At 41.7% G+C, this 22,497-nt stretch overlaps 1 protein-coding gene across 24 annotated transcripts in view; it reads right to left on the bottom strand.

The window, feature by feature from the left end:
• The window catches only part of cadm2b (cell adhesion molecule 2b), a 1,102,220-nt gene that overhangs the window by 235,155 nt on the left and 844,568 nt on the right, over nt 1-22,497 (bottom strand). For 3 of the 24 annotated variants that reach the window (XM_069889152.1, XM_069889150.1, XM_069889146.1), the window contains exon 1: nt 20,673-20,801. The exons of the other annotated variants lie outside the window; for them this stretch is intronic. In XM_069889152.1, coding sequence (XP_069745253.1) covers nt 20,673-20,676 — 4 coding nt within the window. In that variant the 5' untranslated portion in view covers nt 20,677-20,801. Of the gene's footprint in view, nt 1-20,672; nt 20,802-22,497 lie in introns of those variants that run through there. 24 annotated transcript variants of the gene reach the window in all.

Raw genomic sequence — 22,497 nt, forward strand, 5'->3', positions numbered from 1 at the left:
GAAGAAAATGGTTTCCCATCTGAATTATATAAAAAATTTAAAGATTTATTGATCCTTTTTATGGAAATGCTTGAGCAAGCATCAAGAAACCATACTCTACCAGAATAATTTTTAACAGCAATAATTACTGTGACACCCAAAAAAGACCATGACCCTTTGAAACCTTCATCATATAGACCTATTTCATTATTGAATGCAGATTACAAAATTCTTGCTAAAATATTGGCAAACAGGATGACTATATTTTTACCAAAATTAATAAATATGGACCAGACACACTGTGTTAAAAAGAGAATTATCAGATAATCTGGCTAGACTATTTTGTATTATACATTTGGCACAAAAAATTAAATGTTGCTATAGCCTTAGATTCATTAAATGCTTTTGATCAATTGGAATGCGATTTTTTATTTAAGGTTCTGGAGAAATTTGGATTTGGTCAAACTTTTATAAATTGGATTAAGGCCTTATATAATGATCCCAATGCTAAAGTAAGAACCAATGAACAAATATCTACTTCTTTTCAACTGAAGAGATCAAGCAGACAAGAATGTCCTTTATCTCCAGCCTTATTTATATTAGCTATAGAGACACTAGCAAAAGTAATTCAGAATGCTTTGGAAATTAAAGGTTTCAAGGTTGGTCAAGAAGAGCACAAAATGAGTTTATTTGCAGTTGACAGATCCTGAGACTTCCCTGTGGAAACTAAAGTTTAAATTGGAGGAATACGGTAAGATCTCTGGGTATAAAATAAATTGAGATAAAAGTGAAATTATACCTCTGACAGAAGGAGATCATTGTCAAAGAAATACTCAATGTAAATGACCAAAAGATTAATTATTTAGGGATTTGTGTAGACAACAATTAAAAATATCTATACAAATTGAATTACTTGCCTTTACTTAAAAAAGTTGAAGATTTTAAAAAATGGATGACTTTACCTATAACATTAATAAGTAGGTTAATTGTATAAAAGATGAATATATCCAAAAATTCAGTATCTTCTTCAAACTTTACCTGTATTACTGTCACAAAATTTTTTTCAAGAATTAAATAAATATGTAATGAAATTTCTTTGGATAGGTAAAATGTCAAGAGTTTCTATAGAAAGATTAATGTGGAAATATGAATTGGGAGGCTTACAACATCCTAATTTTAAGAATTATTACCAAGCAGCTCAAATGAGGTTACTTACCTCTCTCTTTGAAGGACTAGAAAAACTGGCATGAGTCAAAATGGTTAGATAATATAGGTGAGGGTTTAGCCGAGGAATTTATATATTAATAGGATTAAAAGTTATTAACTGGTGTTAAAAAGTCACTATTGTTGAAACATGATTATTGCTTGGAATAAGATAAAAAACAAAATTGGAAATAAAAGGAAATACATCTCCTAAGATGCCCTTGATTAAAAATCAGCTTTACCTTTTTCAAAGGACAACGGACTTCTAACTATCTGGTTCAGTAAGGGTATTAAAAATATCAAAGACTGCATGAACAAGGTCAATTGATGTCATTTGAACAATTGAGGAATAAATATGGAATACCGAGCAACACTTTGTTCTGTTATTTCCAATTGAGAGCATATTTAAGGGACATTAGGTTTAGAAATGTGGTTACTTATTTGTAGTGAGGTGGAAACTCTTATTAGGAGAGGAAATACAAAAAAAATACTTCTGCAATCTATCTTTTATTGCAAAAAGGAACTATTCAAACTATTAAACAAGACAGAAATGGGAAATGGATCTGAATATTACAATTGATGAGCAAAGATGGTTAGATCTTTATCAAGATAGTATGAAAAACTCTATCAATGTAAGATGTAGATTAGTTCAATATAATTTTTTAATATCAGCTTTATTTAACACCACAAAAACTGAATAGAATGAAATCAAATATATCAGATCAATGTTTTAGGTGCAGTGAAAAGATAGGCATTTTCTTATATTCAATTGGTCATGTTCTGAGGTAAAACCTTTTTTGGGTGGATTTATGAAACTTCTTAGAACAAGTTACAGGTATAGTATTTCCACTAAATCCAGATTTATTTCTATTGGAATGTATAGAAGGAACAAGACTCAAACTAAAATGATCAATATATCAAATCAAACTTGTTAAAATAGCATTGGCAATAGCAAGGGATAGCATTGGCAATTGCAGTGTTTTGGAAATTGGACTCATATTTAGATATGGGAAGATGGAATGCAGAAGTTCAAAGTTGTATTCCTTTAGAGAAAATTATATATAGGAAGAAAGTGGGATGAGGTGGTACAAGCTGAATTTAGGGATCTAGGAGATAAATTAAGGAGTAGGACCTCAAAAGTAATAATCTCAGGATTATTACTGGTGCCATGAGTTAGCCAGAGTAGAAATAGCAGGATAGTTAAAATGAATATGTGGCTTGAACAGTGGTGCAGGAGGGAAAGTTTCAGTTTCTTGCAGCATTGGAACCGGCTCCGGGACAGATAGGACCAGTACAACCCAGACGGTCTACATCTGGGCAGGGTCGGGATCAATGTCCTCAGGAGATTGTTTGCTAGTGCTGTTGGGTAAAAATTAAATTAATGGGGCAGGGGGTTGGGAACCTACAAAGAAAGAATGAGGAAAGTAATACAGAGACCAAAGCTAGAGTAAGGAAAGAGGAAAAGAAAAATATAGAACAGAAAAATCAAAAGCAAGATGTAGTGGTCACTAGATTCTAAAAGGAACTTTATCAGAATATTAGAAACAAGGTAAGTGAACTTGAGGCACAAATCAGTACCCAGGCATATGATTTAGTGGCTTCACAGAAACATGGTTGCAAGGTGGGCATGATTGGGAATTAAATATTCAAGGGTATCAGGTAATACAAAAAGATTGACAGGAAGGTAAAGATAGTGGGATGGCACTCTTAATTAGGGATGAGATCAGGGCAATAGAGAGATGATATAAGATTTAAGGAGCAGAATGTTGAGTCCATCTGGGTAGAGATTAAGAATAGTAAAAGAAAAAAAAATCACTGGTGGGAGTTGTCTATCGCCAACCAAATAACAATAGCACAGTGGCACAGGCAATTAACCGAGAAATAACTGAGGCATGTAAGAACAGAATGGCAGTTATAGACAATAGGTGCTGGAGTAGGCCATTCATTTAGATCATGGCTGATCTTCCACTATTAGTACCCTGTCCCTGCTTTCTCCCCATAAACCTTAATTACCCTGTCCACAAGAACCTTATCCAGCTCCCACTTGAACTTATCCAGAGAACCTGCCTTGACCACCCTCTGCGGCAAACCATTCCACAGACCAACAACTCATTTCTGTCCTAAAGGACCTTCCCTGTATTCTTAAACTATGGCCTAGTCTTCCCCAACAACGGGAACATGTAATCAGTTTCTATTGTGACCAATCCCTTAATAATCTTATATACTTTAATCATATGTCCCCTCATCCTTCTAAATTCCAATGTAAACCTTTCAGCAATCCCGCCATCCCAGGACCTAACCTTATGAATCTATAGCAAGAATGTCCTTTTTCAAATTAGGAAACCAGAACTGGACACAGTACTCCAGGTGTGGTCTCACCAGGGCCCTGTACAACTGCAGAAGGACATACTTATTCCTATACTTTATTCCCCTTTTTATGAAGGCCAACATGCCATTTGTTTTTTTCACAGCTTTTTGAACCTACATGCTAGCTTTTAGTGACTGATGTACAAGTACACCTCGATCACTCCCCACTCCCTAATTTGACTCTATTTAAATAATAATCTGCCTTCCTGTTCCTGCCACCAAAGTGGATAACCTCACATTTATCCACATTAAACTGTGTCTTCCATGTATCTGCCCACTCACCTAACTTGTCCAAGTCCTGCATTTTCAAGACATTCCCCTCATCTAAATCATTAATATATATGATAAACAACCAAGAACCCAGCACCGAGCCCTGCAGGACCCCACTTGTCACATCCTGCCATCCCGAAAGTAACTCCCTACTCTGTTTCCTGTCTGTCAACCAATTTTCTATCCATGTCAGCACCCTACCCACAATACCATGCTCTCCAATTTTGCCTACTAATCTCCTGTGCGGGACCTTAAAAAAGTCTTCTGTAAGTCCAAGTACACCATATCCACTGGCTCTCCCATGTCCACCTTCTTCGACACATCCTCGAAAAATTTCAGAAGATTAAACAAGCATGATTTTCCCTTCAGAAATCCATGCTGACTTGTAATGATCTATTATTTCTGTCTAAGTGCTCTGTTATTTTTTCTTTCATAATAGATTCTAATATCTTCCCCACTACTGACGTCAGGCTAACCGGTCTGTAATTGCTCGTTTTCTCTCTTCCTCCCTTCTTAAAAAAGTGACACAACATTAGCCTCCCTCCAATTCACAGGCACCTCTCCTGAATCTATAGAACATTAGAAAATGTCAACCAATGTGTCAACAATTTAATGAGCAACCTCCCTAAGCACCCTGGGATGCAGCCCTCCAAGCCCTGGGGACTTATCAGCCTTCAGTCCTTTCAATTTACTCAAGACCACATGCTTCCAAATCTGTGTTTCCATTACTGTTGGAATTTCTATCAATTCTTTTGATACCACAAGACCTCTATCCCCTACCTGACCTTTACCAGTATCTTCCCTGGTGAAGACAGATCCAAAGTATCCTTTCAACTTGCCAGTTATTTCCTTGCTTCCCGTAATAATTTTGTCCGTTTCTGTTTTCAAGGGCCCAATTTTGGTGTTGACCAATTTTTTTTCCTCTTTACATACCGAAAGAAGCTTTTACTATCCCCTTTATTAATATTGGCTAGTTTACCCTTGTGCCTCTTTTTTTTCCCTCCTGAAAAGCTTTCTTGATTATCTTCTGTTGCTCTTTGAAGGCTTCCAAATCCTCTAGCTTCCCACTCCTTTTTGTTATATTATACTTCCTCTCCTTGGTCTTGATACTGTTCTTGACTTACTTTGTCAGCCCTTTGTTCATCTTAGAACCTTTCTTCCTCTGGTCTTGTACCTTCTGAAAAATGCCCAGAAATACTTGGCAATTTTGTTCTATTGTTCCTCCATTCAGGGCATCCTTCCATTGTATTTTGGCGAGCTCCACCCTCAGGGCTGCATATTCCCCTTTATTCAACATGTGACAGAGTATTTAAAGGTGGCTTGGGAGGAATTGCTGGAGCATCTTGCACACACACATTTTAAAACACAGAATTTTTGCAGGACTTTTGCAGAGTGCTTTTTGCAGAAAGCAACAAAATGCTTGCCTGGGAGAGCATGTGATTTTTGCAGGCAGGCAGGGACAGAAGAGTTTTGCTCTCAGAGAGGGAGGGTGTGAAACAGAGAGAGAAGGTGTCACAGAAATCAGTTCCAGAGGGACAAGCTGGCAAACTTTGGAAGACTGCCTGGTCAAAGGAGAAGACTAGTGGTCTGAAAAGTAACCTGAAAGAAAGAGCATCATCTGGAGAACCCTGAAGGGGGCAAGTTTTGTCAGCAAGACTGATTGAGAAGGAATTAGTTGTGGACATCCTGGAAAAGGAATCTCTCTCTGAAAGCCAGCAAGAACCCTCCTGTATGGTAACCATTTACCTGTTAAGCACCAAAGACTGGTGAACTTTGTTAAGGCTAACTTCTGTGCACAGTACAAGAATTGCCTGCAACCAGTGAGGTGGGACTGTGAACCAAAGAACTTTTCTAATCTTAAATATACATTACACACACCTGCATTTAGTATTAGAGGGGGGAAATTAAGTGGATTAGGTAGGTTAAGTAAATAGGTTAAATAATAAGTTAAAGTTTAATTCTATTTTCTTGTTCAAATATAATTAAAAACTTCTTTCTTTCTTTTCTTTTTCTTCTTTGGCTTGGCTTCGCGGACGAAGATTTATGGAGGGGGTAAAAAGTCCACGTCAGCTGCAGGCTCGTTTGTGGCTGACCAGTCCGATGCGGGACAGGCAGACACGATTGCAGCGGTTGCAAGGGAAAATTGGTTGGTTGGGGTTGGGTGTTGGGTTTTTCCTCCTTTGCCTTTTGTCAGTGAGGTGGGTTCTGCGGTCTTCTTCAAAGGAGGCTGCTGCCCGCCAAACTGTGAGGCGCCAAGATGCACGGTTTGAGGCGTTATCAGCCCACTGGCGGTGGTCAATGTGGCAGGCACCAAGAGATTTCTTTAGGCAGTCCTTGTACCTTTTCTTTGGTGCACCTCTGTCACGGTGGCCAGTGGAGAGCTCGCCATATAATACGATCTTGGGAAGGCGATGGTCCTCCATTCTGGAGACGTGACCCATCCAGCGCAGCTGGATCTTCAGCAGCGTGGACTCGATGCTGTCGACCTCTGCCATCTCGAGTACCTCGACGTTAGGGGTGTGAGCGCTCCAATGGATGTTGAGGATGGAGGGAGACAACGCTGGTGGAAGCGTTCTAGGAGCCGTAGGTGGTGCCGGTAGAGGACCCATGATTCGGAGCCGAACAGGAGTGTGGGTATGACAACGGCTCTGTATACGCTTATCTTTGTGAGGTTTTTCAGTTGGTTGTTTTTCCAGACTCTTTTGTGTAGTCTTCCAAAGGCGCTATTTGCCTTGGCGAGTCTGTTGTCTATCTCATTGTCGATCCTTGCATCTGATGAAATGGTGCAGCCGAGATAGGTAAACTGGTTGACCGTTTTGAGTTTTGTGTGCCTACATTTAAGGAAAGACTGGATAGTTACATGGAGAGGAGAGGACTGGAGGGGTATGGACCAGGTGCTGGTCAGTGGGACTAGGAGGGTGGGGATTTGTTACAGCATGGACTAGTAGGGCCGAACTGGCCTGATCTGTGCTGTAAGTGGTTATATGGTTATATCAATTGCTGCTGGTTTTTGGGATCCTCTGGACTACGTAACAAACGGTAATATTGATACTTTCGGTTTTCTTTCTTTCTCCCTTTCAAATTGCAAATTAAAACTTCCCATATTAAGGTCACTATTATCTAATAGCTCCTGTACCTCAAGGTCCCTTATCAAATATGCATCATTACACCACATCAAATCCAGAATTCTCTTCCCCCCTGATGGGGTCCATCATGAGTTGCTCTAAGAATGTATCCCGGAGACATTCTATAAACTCACTTTCTTGCAGCCCCGCACCAGCAAGATTTTCCCAGTCTACCCGCATGTTGAAATCCCCATAACAACTGTATCATTACCATTCTAACATGTCAATCTTAACTCCTGATTTATTCTGCCTCCTATATCTGAGCTACTGTTTGGGGTCCTGTAGATAACTCCCATTATGGTCCTCTTGCCCTTGCAATTTTTCAACTCTATCCAAACAGACTCTACTTCACTGCTTTTATGTCACTCCTTTCAAGGGACTGAAAGTCATTCCTCACCAACAGAGCCACCCCACTTCTACCCACCTGTCTGTCCTTTTGATAGGATATATACCCTGGAATAATAATTTCCCAATCCTGCCCCTCCTGCAGCTATGTCTCCATTATTTCTATAACATCAAACCCTCCAATATTTAGGGAGCCTCAGCTCATCCATTTTATTTCTTATACTCTGTGTGTTCATGTTCATCTTTAATCTGTTACTCCACACATCCCTCTCCTTGTTACCTGATGCACTTGGCCCTAATCTCCAATCCCTTTCTGCTCCTTTTGCCCTTTTAATTTCACTGCCTATCCAAACTTTTCCTGTTTTCACTTTCCTGTCCATTGGCCTAACACTCAGGTTCCCATCCCCCTGCCAAATAAACCATACCCAACAGCTCTATTAAACCTGCCCGCCAGGATATTGGCCCCTTTGGGATCAGGTGTAACCTGTCATTCTTGTAGAGGTCATGCTTTCTCCTGAAGAGATCCAAATGATCTAAGAATCTGAAACCCTGCCTTCTGCACCAGCCCCTCAGCCACACATTCATTTGTCTGATCCTTCCATTTTTTCCCCCACTTGATCCAAAGATCACTACCCTGGAGGTGCTGTCTCTTAGCTTCCATCCTAACTGACTTTAACCCCTCTTCAGGACCTCATCCCTTTTTTTAAATCTGTCATTGGCACCCACATGTACCAAGACACCAGGCTGCTTACCCTCTCTCAGAATACTCTCAACCAGATTTGAGATATCTCGCACCCTGGCACCTGAGAGGCAACACACCATGTGGTTACATCTATCAGGCTCGCAGAATCCCTTGTCTGTACCCCTGACAATGGAGTCCCCTATGACCACTGCATTCCTCTTCCTTCCCTTCTGCACCACAGCGTCAGGCTCAATTGTCATGTGGGACTTTAACTTCCATGTAGATTGGAAAAATCAAGTTGGTCAAGGTAGTCTGGAGGTTGACTTCATAGAATGCATCCGTGATAGCTTTCTTGAACAGCATGTTAAGGAACCAACAAGGGAGAATGGTATTTTAGATCTAGTATTGTGCAATGAGATAGGTAAAATTAACAATCTAGAAGTTGGGGACCCTCTTGGGAAAAAGTGATCACAGTATGATTGAATTTCTCATACAGATGGAGAGTGCAATAGTTAGATCTAAAGCTAGTGTATTATGCTTGAACAGGGGAGACTACAACAGGATGAAGGAGGAATTGGTCAGCATGGACTGGGAGCACAGGCTAGTTGGCAGAACAGTTGATGAACAGTGAAAGACTTTAAAAGATATTTTTCACAGTGCTCAACAAAAATATATTCCTGTTAAAAATAAGGACAGTAAAAGAGGGAAGAGTCAGCCTTGGTTAACTAAGGAAGTAAAGGAAAGTATAAAATTAAAACCCCATGTGTACAAAGTAGCCAAGAGTAGTAGGAAATGGAAGGATTGGGAAGACTTTAAAAAGCAACAAATGACAACTAAACAGGAAATAAGAAAAGAGAAGGATTATGAAGGTAAATTAGCACAAAATTTAAAAACAGAGAGCCAAAATTTTTTATAAATATATAAAATGGAGAGGGTAGCAAGAATCAACATAGGTCCCTTGGAAGATGAGAAAGGGAAAAGATATTGAGCAATGAGGAAATGGCCAAGGCATTGAACACATATTTTGTGTCAGTCTTCGTAGTGGAAGACACATCCAGCATGGTAAAAAGTGGTGATAGGGATGCGAAGGCCTCGATAAAATAATTATTACAAAAGAGATAGTGATAAGCAAACTAATGGGTCTGAAAGCAGACAAATCCACTGGTCCTGATGGGATGCATCCCAGGTACTGAAGGGAATGGTGGGAGTTATAGTTGATGCGTTGGAAGTCATTTTACCAAAATTCTCAGGATTCTGGGCAGGTCCCAGCAGATGGGAAGACAGCAAATGTCACACCACTTTTTAAAAACAGATATAGGCAGAAGACGGGGAACTATCGGCTAGTTAGCTTAATCCTGTAGTCGGGGAAAATGCTTGAAGTATACAAGAATGAAATAGCGAGACATTTAGAATGAAGAGGTTCTATCAGGTAGATGCAGCATGGATTCAGTTTTTTTTTTCGAAACTTTATTTACTAATTTTAACATATGAAGAAAGTAAGTAATTCACGTACAGAAAAAATAGAAAATAAAGTAATACAAGTACAAAGTAACATAGTTAATACAATACCAATCTCGCCATCTCCCCTAACAACTAAAAACTAAGACAAAAAAAACTATTTTTAACCCCTAAACCCCCCCTCCCCACCCCCACGATAAAGAGTGAAGAATTAATACTATTAGTATAACAAAAAAATAAAAAATATATATCTTAAAAAAAGATCGATATATATATAAAAACAAAATATTAATTAAGTATTAATTATTAATAAAAAAATTATTATATAAAAATATATGAAAAAACAAAAACAAAAAGAACTTAAACGAAAAACCAACTAATAAAAAAAACTAGAAAAAAAGGAAAAAAAGAAAAAAAAACATATATAGAAAAAAATATAATTTAAAAAAAGTTTTTTTTTTAAAAGAAAAAAAATGATTAATTCAAACTTATTTAAATTGTATATAATCAATAAATGGGGTCCAGTTTAACTCATATAAAGACATCTTATCTTGTATAGAAAAAGATATTCTTTCCATAACCAAACAAAACTTCATCTCTGAATACCACCTATCTAAAGACAATACATTTCTATTCTTCCAAGTAATCGCTATACATTTCTTGGCCACTGCCAGCGCTAAGTAAATAAAAGAGATCTGGTAATTATCTAATTCTAAATCAATCAATGGTTGCATATTCCCTAATAAAAACATATCAGGGTCTAATACAATATGAAGATTATATAGATTATTAAATACAGATTGAATGCCTTTCCAAAATTGTTGTAACTGATCACACAACCAAACAGCATGTAAAAAAGTACCAGAAACCTGATTACAACGAAAACAAAGATCTGACTTACTAAAACCAAATTTTTTAAATTTTTCGGGTGTTAAATATAATTGATGTATAAAACTATAATTAATCATCGCCAATCTAGCATTAATCAATTTTCGAACACTATTACGGCAGATTTCAGACCAATCTTCTTCAGTTATTGTTAAACTTAAATCTTTTTCCCATTTCATTTTATCTTTATCCCAATCTATTTTAGGGCAGGTCTTGTTTGACAAACTTATTGGAGTCTTTGAGGATGTAGTGGGTGTGGTAGATAGAGGGGAACAGATTGAGGTTGAATATTTGGATTTCCAGAAGGCATTTGATTATGGAGCCACACAAGAGACTTATCAATAAGATACAGATGATTGGAGTCGGGGGAAGTATATTGGCACGGATGGAGGATTGATCAACAGACAGAAGGCAGAGAGTCGGGATAAATGGGTGTTTTTCTGATTGGCAGACAGTGGTAAGGGTGTCGCAAGGGTCAGTGCTGGGTCCGCAGCTGTTCAACATTAACTTTGATGATTTGGAAGAGGGGACAGAGTGTAGTGTGGCCAAGTTTGCGGATGATACTGCATTGAGTGGAAAAGCAAATTGTACAAAGGATGTGGAGAGGCTGCAGAAGCATGTAGTTAGGTGAGTGGGCAAAGGTCTGGCAGATGGAGTACAACGTTAGTAAATGCAAGGTCATCCACTTTGGTAGGAAAAATAGAAGAGCAGATTATTATTTAAATGGTGAAAAACTGCAGCATGCTGTAGTGCAGAAGGACTTGGAAGTGCTTGTGCATGAATTGCAAAAAGTTGGGTTACAGGCAGCAGGTTATTAAGAAGGCAAATGGAATGTTGGCCTTCATCGCTAGAGGAATTGAATTCAGGTGTAGGGAGGTCATGCTGCAACCTGGTGAGGCCACACCTGGAGTACAGTGTGCAGTTCTGGTCTCCATACTTGAGGAAGGATATACCAGCCTTGGACGCAGTCCAGAGGAGGTTCATCAGTTTGATCCTGGAGATGATGGAGCTGACCCACAAGGAGAGACTAAATTGCCTGGGATTATTCTCACTTGAATTCAGAAGAATTTATAGAAGCATATAAAATTATGAAAGGAATAGATAAGATATAGGCAGGAAAATTGTTTTCACTGGTAGAAGAGACCAGAACTAAGGGACACAGCCTCAAGATTCAGGGGAGTAGGTTTAAGACGGAGATGAGGAAAAACTGTGGAATTCTCTGCCTAGGGAAGCAGTTGAGGCTACTTCATTAAACTTACTTAAGGTTTAGTTAGATAGATTTTTACATTAAAAAAAGGAATTAAGGGTTATGGGGAAAAGGCAGATAGGTGGAGTTGAGTCAATGATCAGATCAGCCATCTTCTTATTGAATGAATCAACAGGCAGGATGGCCAACACCTGCTTCTATATCTTATGTACTTATGTTCGAGTTTGAGAAATAAATATCCTATATTTTTGTGAATTTGGAGCATGTATATACAAATTTTGGGTATAAATATGTAGAAATATCCTTCCAGCCTCTTAAGACCTGTGTTAACCTTCTTTAAATGAAAATGATCACATAAAATCCGTCGAGTGCCAAAGTGTTGGGGGGTAATGCTCTGGGCAATCCATGATACTACATCTTTCTCTTTGTCTTTTTTTATAATATATTTAGTTCTTTTTATATACATATATATACACACTATATTCTTTTCTTTGGCTTGGCTTCGCGGATGAAGATTTATGGAGGGGTAATGTCCACATCAGCTGCAGGCTCGTTTGTGGCTGACAAGTCCGATGCGGGACAGGCAGGCACGGTTGCAGCGGTAGCAAGGGAAAATTGGTTGGTTGGGGTTGGGTGTTGGGTTTTTCCTCCTTTGTCTTTTGTCAGTGAGGTGGGCTCTGCGGTCTTCTTCCAAGGAGGTTGCTGCCTGCCGAACTGTGAGGCACCAAGATGCACGGTTTGAGGCGATATCAGCCCACTGGCGGTGGTCAATGTGGCAGGCACCAGAGAGAGAGAGAGAGAGAGAGAGAGAGAGAGAGAGAGAGAGAGAGAGAGAGAGAGAGAGAGAGAGAGAGAGTATATATAGGGTTGGGAGAGGGAGGGCAAGGGAAGGGTTATAATCATCATGTAACAAATGAAAATGTTTGCAACTTAAACACATTATTGTATAATGATTTATTAATTACATGGAAAAAAATTTAAATATTTTAAATAAAGGAGACCCCATGTGCTTTCTGAGGTGCAAAGCAGCTTCTAATTCCTCATGCCCCAGGCCAGTGTCTACTTCTAATCAGGATCACTGGAAAATTATCTGCTGCTTTGTGGATCTTATTGTGCACACATTAGCTGTTTAAGAACAAATTGCACATACATGGATAGGATGGGTTTGAAGGGATATGACCCCAACACAGGCAGGGACAATAGTGTGGTTGGGACAAGTTGGGCCAGAGGATTTGTTTCCACACTGCATTACCCTTCTTTGGCTTGGCTTCGCGGACGAAGATTTATGGAGGGGGTAAAAAGTCCACGTCAGCTGCAGGCTCGTTTGTGGCTGACAAGTCCGATGCGGGACAGGCACTATGGCACTATGAACTATAGAAAATTACTGCACAAAAAAACAGGCCATTCAGCCCCTCTAGTCTGTGTTAAAACATCATTCCTCTAGTCCCTGACCTGCATCCATTCCATAACCACCCAGATCTCTCCCATCCATGTATCTATCCAATTTATTCATAAAATGTAACAGTGAGCCTGTATTTACCACATCAGATGGCCCCTCATTCCAAACTTCCACCACTCTGAGTGAAGAGGTTCCCCCTAAATCTTTAATCTTTTACCCTAAAGCCATGTCATCTTTTATTTATCTCTGCCATCTAAGTGGAAAGAGTCCACTCGCATTTATTCTGTCTATTCCTCTCATAATTTTGTAAACCTCTATCAAATCTCCCTTCATTCTTCTACACTCTAAGGAATAAATTCCCAACCTGTTTAATCTTTCCATGTAACTCAACTCCTGAAGATCTGGCAACATCCTAGTAAATCTTCTCCGCCCTCTTTTAATCTTAATGATATCCTTTTTGTAGTTTGGTGACCAGAACTGCTCACAATACTCCAAATTTGGCCTTAAAAGTGTCTTATACAACCTCACCATAACATCCCAACTCCTGTACTTAATATTTTGATTTATAAAGGCCAAAATGCCAAAAATGTTCTTTACAACCCTGTCAGGGAATGATGTATTTGTATTCCCAGATCTCTTTGTTCCTCCACTGTTTTCAGTGCCCTACCATTTACTATGTATGTCTTTCCAAAATGCAATACCTCACACTTGTCTACATTAAATTCCAACTGTCATTTTCTGGCCCATTTTTCCAGTTGGTCCAGATCCCTCTGCAAGCTTTGAAAACCTTCCTCACTGTCTGCCACGCCTCCAATCTTAGTGTCATCAGCAAACTTTCTGATCCAATTTCCCACATTATCATCCAGATCATTGATATGGACAACAAACAACAATGATCCCAGCACCGATCCCTGAGGACTAACCACAGGCCTCCAATTGGAGAAGCAATCATCCACTACCACTCTTTATCTTCTCCCATTCAGCCAATTTTGAATTTATTTTACAACCTCTCCATGGATACCTAATGTCTGAACCTTCTGAACTAACCTCCCATGTGGGATCTTGTCACATAGACAACATCTACAGCCTTTCCTTCATCTACTTTCTTGGTAACCTCTTCAAAAAACTCTATAAGATTCTTAAAACACACCTACTACCACACACAAATCCATGTTGACTATCCTTAATCAGCCCTTGGCTGCCCAAATACTTGTATATCCTATCTCTCAAAACACCCTCCAATAATTTACCCACTACTGATATTAGGCTCACTGGCCTGTAATTTCCTGGTTTACTTTTGGAGCCTTTTTTAAACAATGGAACTGCAATGCTTCATCTCCCATGTGAGAATAGTATCATAGAGATAGGCCTTGGATTATCCTCCACTGATTCAGGGACACACATATTCATGGCATCTGTGGAATTTAGATTGATCTAATTTAAAAAATCTGGAATTGCTGAACAGGACTGAGTGTTGGTGATGATCTGGAGTCACCACAACTCTGCAGGAGAGCAAATCTGTTCCAAGCAACTTATCACCTCTCAATCCTTCCTGACCCTGCCCACATCACATGTCCTCTGTCCCGCAGATTAGTGAAGGACATCAAAATCTGGCCTATCAGAGATGTTTGCATGCTGCAAATGGGGAGGTGAAACTTTGCAAGTCATTGTGCTAAAAAATTTTAAATAAATGTAGAAATTCAGACATAATGCACATAACAAGCCCTTTTGGTCCACAAGCCTGTGCCACCCAATAAACCTATAACCCAACATTTTGAACAGTGGGAGGAAACTGGAGCCCCTGGGTAAAACTCATGCAGTCACAGGGAGAATGTGCAAGCTCCTTACAGACAGTACTGATTCCTGGTACTGTAAAGGCACTATGCTAACTGCTATGCCAACCGCGCCAACCTATAGGTTGCAGAGTGCTTGGGACATACTGATGGTCATGCAGAAACACTTGAGAAACCTCCAGTAGTCTGCATTGCAATGGTCCCTTCAGATCTGACAGGGTCAGGAAGGATTGAGAGGTGATTAGATTCCATTAAAAGAGGACCTTTGCAGAGATACCATTATTCAAATTCCGTGTGACTGAGCTGCAGGTAGATGCTGACCTTTTCTGCCATTTCTTTGCATTATTTGAACCATATGTCTCACAGAAAATGTCATTCTTATGTCCTGATGCCAAACAATGTCTCAAGTGTTGAATAATTAAAATTAAAAATATTCTACTCAGTATTTGAAATCCCTTTCAGAAGCTCGAATTTGGAAAATTACAGCTGTCTGCAGCAGCCTCATTATTAGTGGAGGCAGACAACTCAGATGCTATGCATTTGTCACTGTTTATTACTGACAACTCCCAATCTTCCAGTTTCGACCACAACAGACCGTCAGCACCAACCAGAGGCAAATGGCAAATTCTGTATCACTGGCTTGTGAATCTGATTAAATCACTATATCCAAGCAGGTTCCAGCTTTACAATGCAACAAGTCATTCCTCACGTGGAATAAGCCCCTTTACATCCAACACGTATTAGTACAGCACAGGAACTGGCCCTGCAGCCCATGCTGAACACTGTGCCCAAGTTCATCAAAAACTCTGATATATGCTTCATATCCTTCAAAACCTACAGGGTTTAGAAAGAAGCCTCAACCATGATCATTGTACCTACCAATACCCAGGCACCCACCACTCTTTACATGAAAAAATTGACCTGCTCTTCTGCCTGAAACTCTCCTTCCCTCGCTCACTTTAAACACATGTCCTCCAGTGTGTGACACGTCCACTCTGGTGGAAAGATTCCTACGTTCCACCCTGCTAATTCTTCTCAGGATTTAGGAGGAGGAGGTGGGGAGAGGTTGGGGTGGGGGAAGTGGGAGTGGTGGGGCTAGGTGGAGGAAATGGGAGGTTGGGGTTAGGTGGAGGAGGTGGGAAAGTGTAGGGTTTAGGGGAGAAATGGGGAGGGGTGGGGTTGGATGGGAAAAGTGGGGGGGGGAAGTGAGGATGGAGAGAGTTTGGGGTGGAGAGGGTGGGAAGGTGAGGGAGGCAGAGGTTAGGGTGGGGGAGTAAAGTAGGGAGGTTGCGGTGGGAGAAGTGAGGGAGGGGGTTGGGTTGGGGGAGGTGAGGAAAAGAGAGAAGGGGAGGAAGAGGTTGAGGTAGAGGGAGGTGGGGAACAGGAGAGGTTGGGGTGAGGGGGGTGGGGAAGGGGAGAGGTTGGGGTGGGGGAGGGGGGAGAGTTAGGTGGCCCAAGTTGGGAAACGGGAAGGAGGGGAACGGAAAGGGTTTGGCAGGCTTTGGGACAGTGACTATGTGTCCTGGGAGGTTGACAAAGGTGGTTCTTTGAGGAGGAAAGACACAGCAGTGTCTTTTCTGGCTCCCAATGGCTGTTGATCTTAACGTGAGCTGTGGGAATAACCAGCAGGGGTGATGAGGCCTCGTCTCCTCACTTTCCCATGCTGCCCGGCAGCCGGAGTGAGATGGGGAACAACCAAGGGTCAGTGCTGATCCCTCAGACACACTTCTCATCTCTTGCCACTGAGTCTATCTCATCGAAGAAAGCAGCAGGCTAACATTGACTGAAAACAAATCCTGCATTTGTTACTTGGGATCCTGGGATTGTGGCTCCTACAGAATTGGGGTTAAGTCACAATGTCCAGTCTTGGCGAGGACCGTCTGAATCTGCCAACAAGTACCTGCACCTTGCTCTAAATGAGAAGGGTTTAGAAAGAGACTAGACAAAATGCAGGCAGGCCTAAGAGCCTATCTGCATGGTGAGACTCCATGACTGTGATCATGACCTTACATTCAGCCAGGTTTCATTCTGCAAGCTGGTAGGTCAAGCTTCCTTCCTCTCTCACTGCCTCAACCTCAACTTCCACTCTGACCTCCCATTCACTTGGTCCATCTCTAGCAACACTCTCTCTTCCATCGATCTCTCTGGCTCCATCTCGGGAGATGAACTCTTCTACAAACTCACCAACTCCCACAGCTACTTTGACAATACCTCTTCAAACCCTGTCCCCTATAAGGACTCCATTCCTTTCTCTCAATTCACCTTGTCTCCAGTACATCTGTTCCCAGGATGAGAACTTCCATCCTAGTTAATCACAGATGTGTCCTTCTTCAAATAACGTGGCTTTTACTCTACCACCATTAACAAGGTCCTCACCTGCATATTGCCCATTACTCACACATCTGCCCTGCCCCCCTCCATCTCCAGGCGCAACAAGGACATGATTCCTCACATCCTCACCTACCACCCCAACCAGCCCCGCATCCAACACGTCCTCCTCCCCAATTTCCGCCACCTACTATGTGATCACATCACTAGACACATTTTCCTCTCTCCTCCCTTCTTTGCCTCCACAGGGACTACTCCCTTTGTGACTCCATTGCCCACTCCTCCCCCCCCCCACCCCAACCAATCACCCCCTTGGCACCCAACCCTGTGACTGCAGGAGATGCTCCACTTGCTCCCATGCCTCCTCCCTCACCTCCATTCGGGGCCCCAAACACTCCTTCCAAGTGAAGCAACATTTCATTTGTGAATGTGCAAGGGTCATCTACTACATCTGGTTCTCCCATTGTGGTCATCTCTACATCGGAGAGATTGGATGAAGATGGGGATCTCGGCTCTGCCTGCGCAATAATGTGAATCTCTCAGTGGCCACCCATTTCAATTCCCCATCCCATTCCCTTGCTGACATGTCTATCCATGGATTCATGCACTGCCAGACTGAGACCACCCACAAATGGGAGGAACAACATCTCATCTTCTGACTGGGCACCCTCCAACTAGATGGCATTAATGCTGACTTCTCTGGCTTTCATTAACAAACCCTTGAACTGCCTCTTCTTCCCTCATCGTCACTTTTTCCCCAGCTCTGTATCTCTCTTTCCTTTCCCTCTGTCTCCTTTCACAGAGCCAAAATCAATTCTCACCTCTCCACTTATCATATACAATTAACATCTTTTGTTGGTCTGGACGCCTCCCCCAGCCAGCACTGTCTTTATTCTGAGCAATCCTGTTATCTGCTTATTCTTTGCTTATTTCTCAAGAAAGGGCTCAGGTCTGAAATGATGGTAATATATCTTTACCTACAATGAATGCCAAGACACCGATTGAGTTTCTCCAGCATTTCTGTGTGTTTTACTACAATCACAGCATCTCCACACTTTCATGTTTCATGTCCTCCATTACACACTCCTTCTGCGCTGAGGATACTCTGACCATGTGTTTGGAGCTGGAACTGATGGAGTACTGCATGCTGGTCAAGGAGATATCAGTGCTGTGTGGAGATTTCTTTCTGGTGAAAGGATAGATGAATTCTCTATGAAAGGCTATGAAAGCACAGAAATGCTGGAGGAACTCAGCAGGTCTTTTAGTGGCCATAGGAGGTAAAGATTATTACTATTTCAGGCCTGAGCCCTTCTTCAAGGTATGAATAAAAAGCAGGCAGGTGCCTGAATTAAAAGGCAAGAAAGGGCAGGGGGAGGAGTACAGACCAACAGACAAAAGGTGATAATTGGACATGGATGGGAGGTGAGAAGAGGAAAGGTGAGAATTAATCAGGGGGAGGGGTGGCTCTGTCAATGCAGAGCTGGAGGAAAGGGGACAGAGAGAAAAGGAAAGAGGGACAAAGTTAGAGGAAAGGAGAAATAGGGATATGTGGGGGGGCGGGGGGGGGGGGGGGGGGGAGAGATGGCTACAGAAACCTGAGATGTCAATGTTACACTGGATGGAAGATGAGGTGTTGTTTATCCAATTTAAGGGTGGTCTCAGCCTGGCAGTGTATGAGACCATGGACAGACATGTTAGCAAGGTAATGGGTATGGGACAAAAAGCAGGAACAAGCTTTTGCTCTGAATCAACCTCAATGGAATAAGAACTATTGATGCTGCACAATCCCCCATTTGTCAAATACCTCGTGCAGTTTGCACAGCATGTCCACAGCATCTGTTTGGGGTGGGGAATTGAAATGGGTGGCCACTGGGAGATCCCCATTATTGCAGTGGACAAAGCCGCGGTGCTCAACAAAGCGATCTCCCAGTCTGCGAAAGGTTGCCAGGGAATGGAGTCCAGAGGAATCTGAGGCTGTTGGTGGTTAGATGCAGTGTAGCACCGAGCACACTACAGCATCTCCTCCCACCCAATCTCAAGACATTGTTCTCCAACATGGTTGGGGTCCCCAAGGTCCCTCAAATCTAGTGCTGGAGAGACAGATGAATCAACAAGAATCTGAGTTGAGTGAGTTGGGGCCCTGCACAACAGTGGTGAGAGGAGCTGCACTGACTCCCCCTGTGTGGTGATGGCACTCCAGTGTGTGACACACAGTAACCTGGCCAGCGCAACAATTGGAGCATAAATGGGGGAAAAACATGTTTGAATCTGCTGGGAAATGAATGGAAGAATGAAATATTGCAATCTGCTGATAACACTGATAAAGCAGCCTCCAGTTATCCCTGCACAGACCATAGCAAATTAACAAATACAGACTGACATTGGGTAGCCAGGTGGGATTTTGTTCAGAAATAAAAGGAATACAAAAACTGCTTTGTAGGAATCGCTTCAGATCCTATTTGTTCAGAGATAGACCCTCACCCCACTCAGGGAGGAGAGGGAGTCGTTAGCTGCCTCCTTTCACCGCCCACTTGATGCGTCTCACCATGGAACATGCATTAAAAGTGCAAAATGTCCCAAGGCACTTTTCAGGAGCTGTATCAAGCAATATTTGACATTAACTAGATCACTAAAAACTTGGTCAAAGAGGGCTTTTTTTCAGGGAACAGCTTCAAAGATAAAACGGAAGAGATAAAAATACATTTCCTGGGAAGACTGAAGCAGGAAAAACTACCATCCACCATTATGTCAACCTTCTACAGGAGCTCTTATTGAGAGTGTCCTGGCTGGCCGCATCACAGTGTGGCATCATTGCTGCAGAGAAATGGATTGGAGATCAATCCACAGGACCATAAGAGTGGCAGAGAGGATCACAGGAGACTCCCTACGCCCTCATCAACGTGATCATTGCCTGAAGAGGGAACGCAAAATCATGGAGGACCCCTTCCATCCTGCACGCAGCATCTTTCATCTGCTCTCATTGGGGAAGTGATACAGGAGGATCAGAGCCAGCACCACCAGGCTGAGAACAGCTTCTTCCCATGGGCAGTGAAAATGCTGAACGACCAAAGGAACTGCTCACACTAACTATCTGAGACTCTCAGATGTACAAAACACTTTATTTATGTAGATGAAATACTTGCCCTGCTCACGTATTGTTTGTCTGTGTATTGTGTTTGCACATTTTGCACTGAGGACCAGGGAGAATGCTGTTTCATTGGGTTGTACTTGTGCAATGAACTTGACTTGATAAAAGGAGGACACCAGAGTTTAGGTTCCAGGCCACTGAAGCTGCAAATGGTGCCACAAATGGTGAAATCAGAGCTTGCACAGAATGGGGTTCCAGGAAAGCTGCATGACAAAAGGATTTATAAAGGCACAGGGTGGTGGAAAATAGAAAAGTTAAATGTGGGCCTTTGCTGTGCTGGATAATTGGGCATGGTAGGATCACAGAGGTGGTAAGTGAACCTGGAGTATGGAGGCTAGTGGTCAGGTCATGAAGATGAAGTGGAGGATGAACGCAGCATGAGAGACCTGGAAAATCCATGTCCCCTCACTGCTGTGCTTATGTGGTGAGATGGGCCACAGAGTCAGACAGTGTGGGGACAGAGCCTTTTGTCCAACTTACCCATGCCGACCACAATGTCCCATCCACACTAGTCCCATCTGCCTGTGTTTGCCTCTATCCCTCTCAATCAGTGTTTCTCAACCAGGGTTCCCCGGAACCCTAGGGTTCCACAAGAGGTCGCTAGGGGTTCTGCAAGAAACAGTGATATGCATTTTTGAGTAATTTTTGTTTAATTTTATATTTGTAATTTTACTATACATGGATGGTATATTGTTGGAAAATCCTTGGTTATTATAATAAAGGCTTCAACCTCTTATTATTTAAAATGAAAACCTTGGTGTGAGGTCTCATAAACGAGCAGTATGATTTTTTTTGCAATGCCAATAAATTTGACAAAAAAAGGCTCATTTTTTCCTTAAACAAGTTATCAAAAAAAATGTAATGTTTACCATGTGAACTACACTAAAAATATAAAAGATAGATATTAATAAGTGTATATAATAAATTTTCTACAGGGGTTCCATGTGACATGAAAACTATTTCAAGGGTTCCACAAGGGTAAAAAGGTTGAGTAAACCCACGTTATCCATGAATCTGTCCAATTTTTTTTTCTTAAAACTTTCCAATAGTACCTGCCTCCAACCACAACCTCGAGCAACCTGTCCCATGCACCTACTACCCTTGGTGTAACAGAGTTACCTCTCAGGTTCCTCTAAAATTTCTTGCCCCCTCCTCCTCTGGGCAAAATATTCTATGCGTTCACCCAATCTATTCCTCATGATTTTGTACACCACTGAGCCTATCTCAGAGATTTTGAGATCGCCGCTCATCCTCCTGCACTCCAAGGAATAGAGCCCCAGCCTACTGAACCTCTCCCGATAGTTCAAGACCTCAAATTCTGGCAACATCCTCACAAATCTTCCCTGCACTCTCTCCAGCTTGACCACATCCTTTCTGTAACACAGTGACCAAAACTGAGAACAATCATCCAAATTGGACCTCACCAATGTCTTGTACCACTGCAACATGGCCTCCCAACATCAATATTCCGTACTCTGACTGATGTAATATGCCGAAAGCCTTTGTGCCCACCCCATCTACCTGTGATGCCACTTTCAAGGTATTGTATACCTATACACCTGGATCCCTCTGCTCTATCACACTTCATTCACTGTGTCGGTCCTGCCCAATTTAGACCCCAAAATGCAACCCCTCACATTTCATCTAAATCATTGATACAGATTACAAACAGTAATGGGCCCAGCACTAAACACTGAGGCACACCACTAGCCTCAAGTCTGAGAATCAACCTTCCGTTACCACCTTCTGCTTTCTACCATGAAGCCAATTTTCTATCCATTCTGCTTTTTCTTCTTGGATCCCATGTAATCTAACCTTCCAGAGCAGCCTGCTGTGTGGAATCTTATCAAATGCCTGACTGAAATCCATATATACAATGTCTAAAACTCTACCTTCATCAACCTTCTTGATCATATCTTGAAGAAACTCGATTAGATTTGACAGACATGACCTCCCAGTTACAAAGCTATCCAAACCAACCCTAATCAGCCCTTGTTCATATAAGTACACGTATACCTTCTCCCTCAGAATAATCTTCAGTAACAACTTACTGACCACAGACATTAAGCTCACTGACCTCTAGTTCTCAGGCTTTTCCATGCAGTTCTTCCTGAATAGTGGCACAACATTTGCCACCCTCCAGTCTTCTGGCCCCTCAGCTCAAGTTAATGACAGCCAGGGCACCTTCAATTTCCTTTTCAGCTTCCCACAATGTTAATGGATACATCTGATCAGGCCCAGCAGATTGTCTACCTTAAAACACATCAGCACCTCCTCAACTGTAACACTAACTGTTCTCAACACA

Source organism: Narcine bancroftii, chromosome 7 (assembly GCF_036971445.1).
Source record: "Narcine bancroftii isolate sNarBan1 chromosome 7, sNarBan1.hap1, whole genome shotgun sequence".
NCBI classification, from domain to species: Eukaryota; Metazoa; Chordata; class Chondrichthyes; order Torpediniformes; family Narcinidae; genus Narcine; species Narcine bancroftii.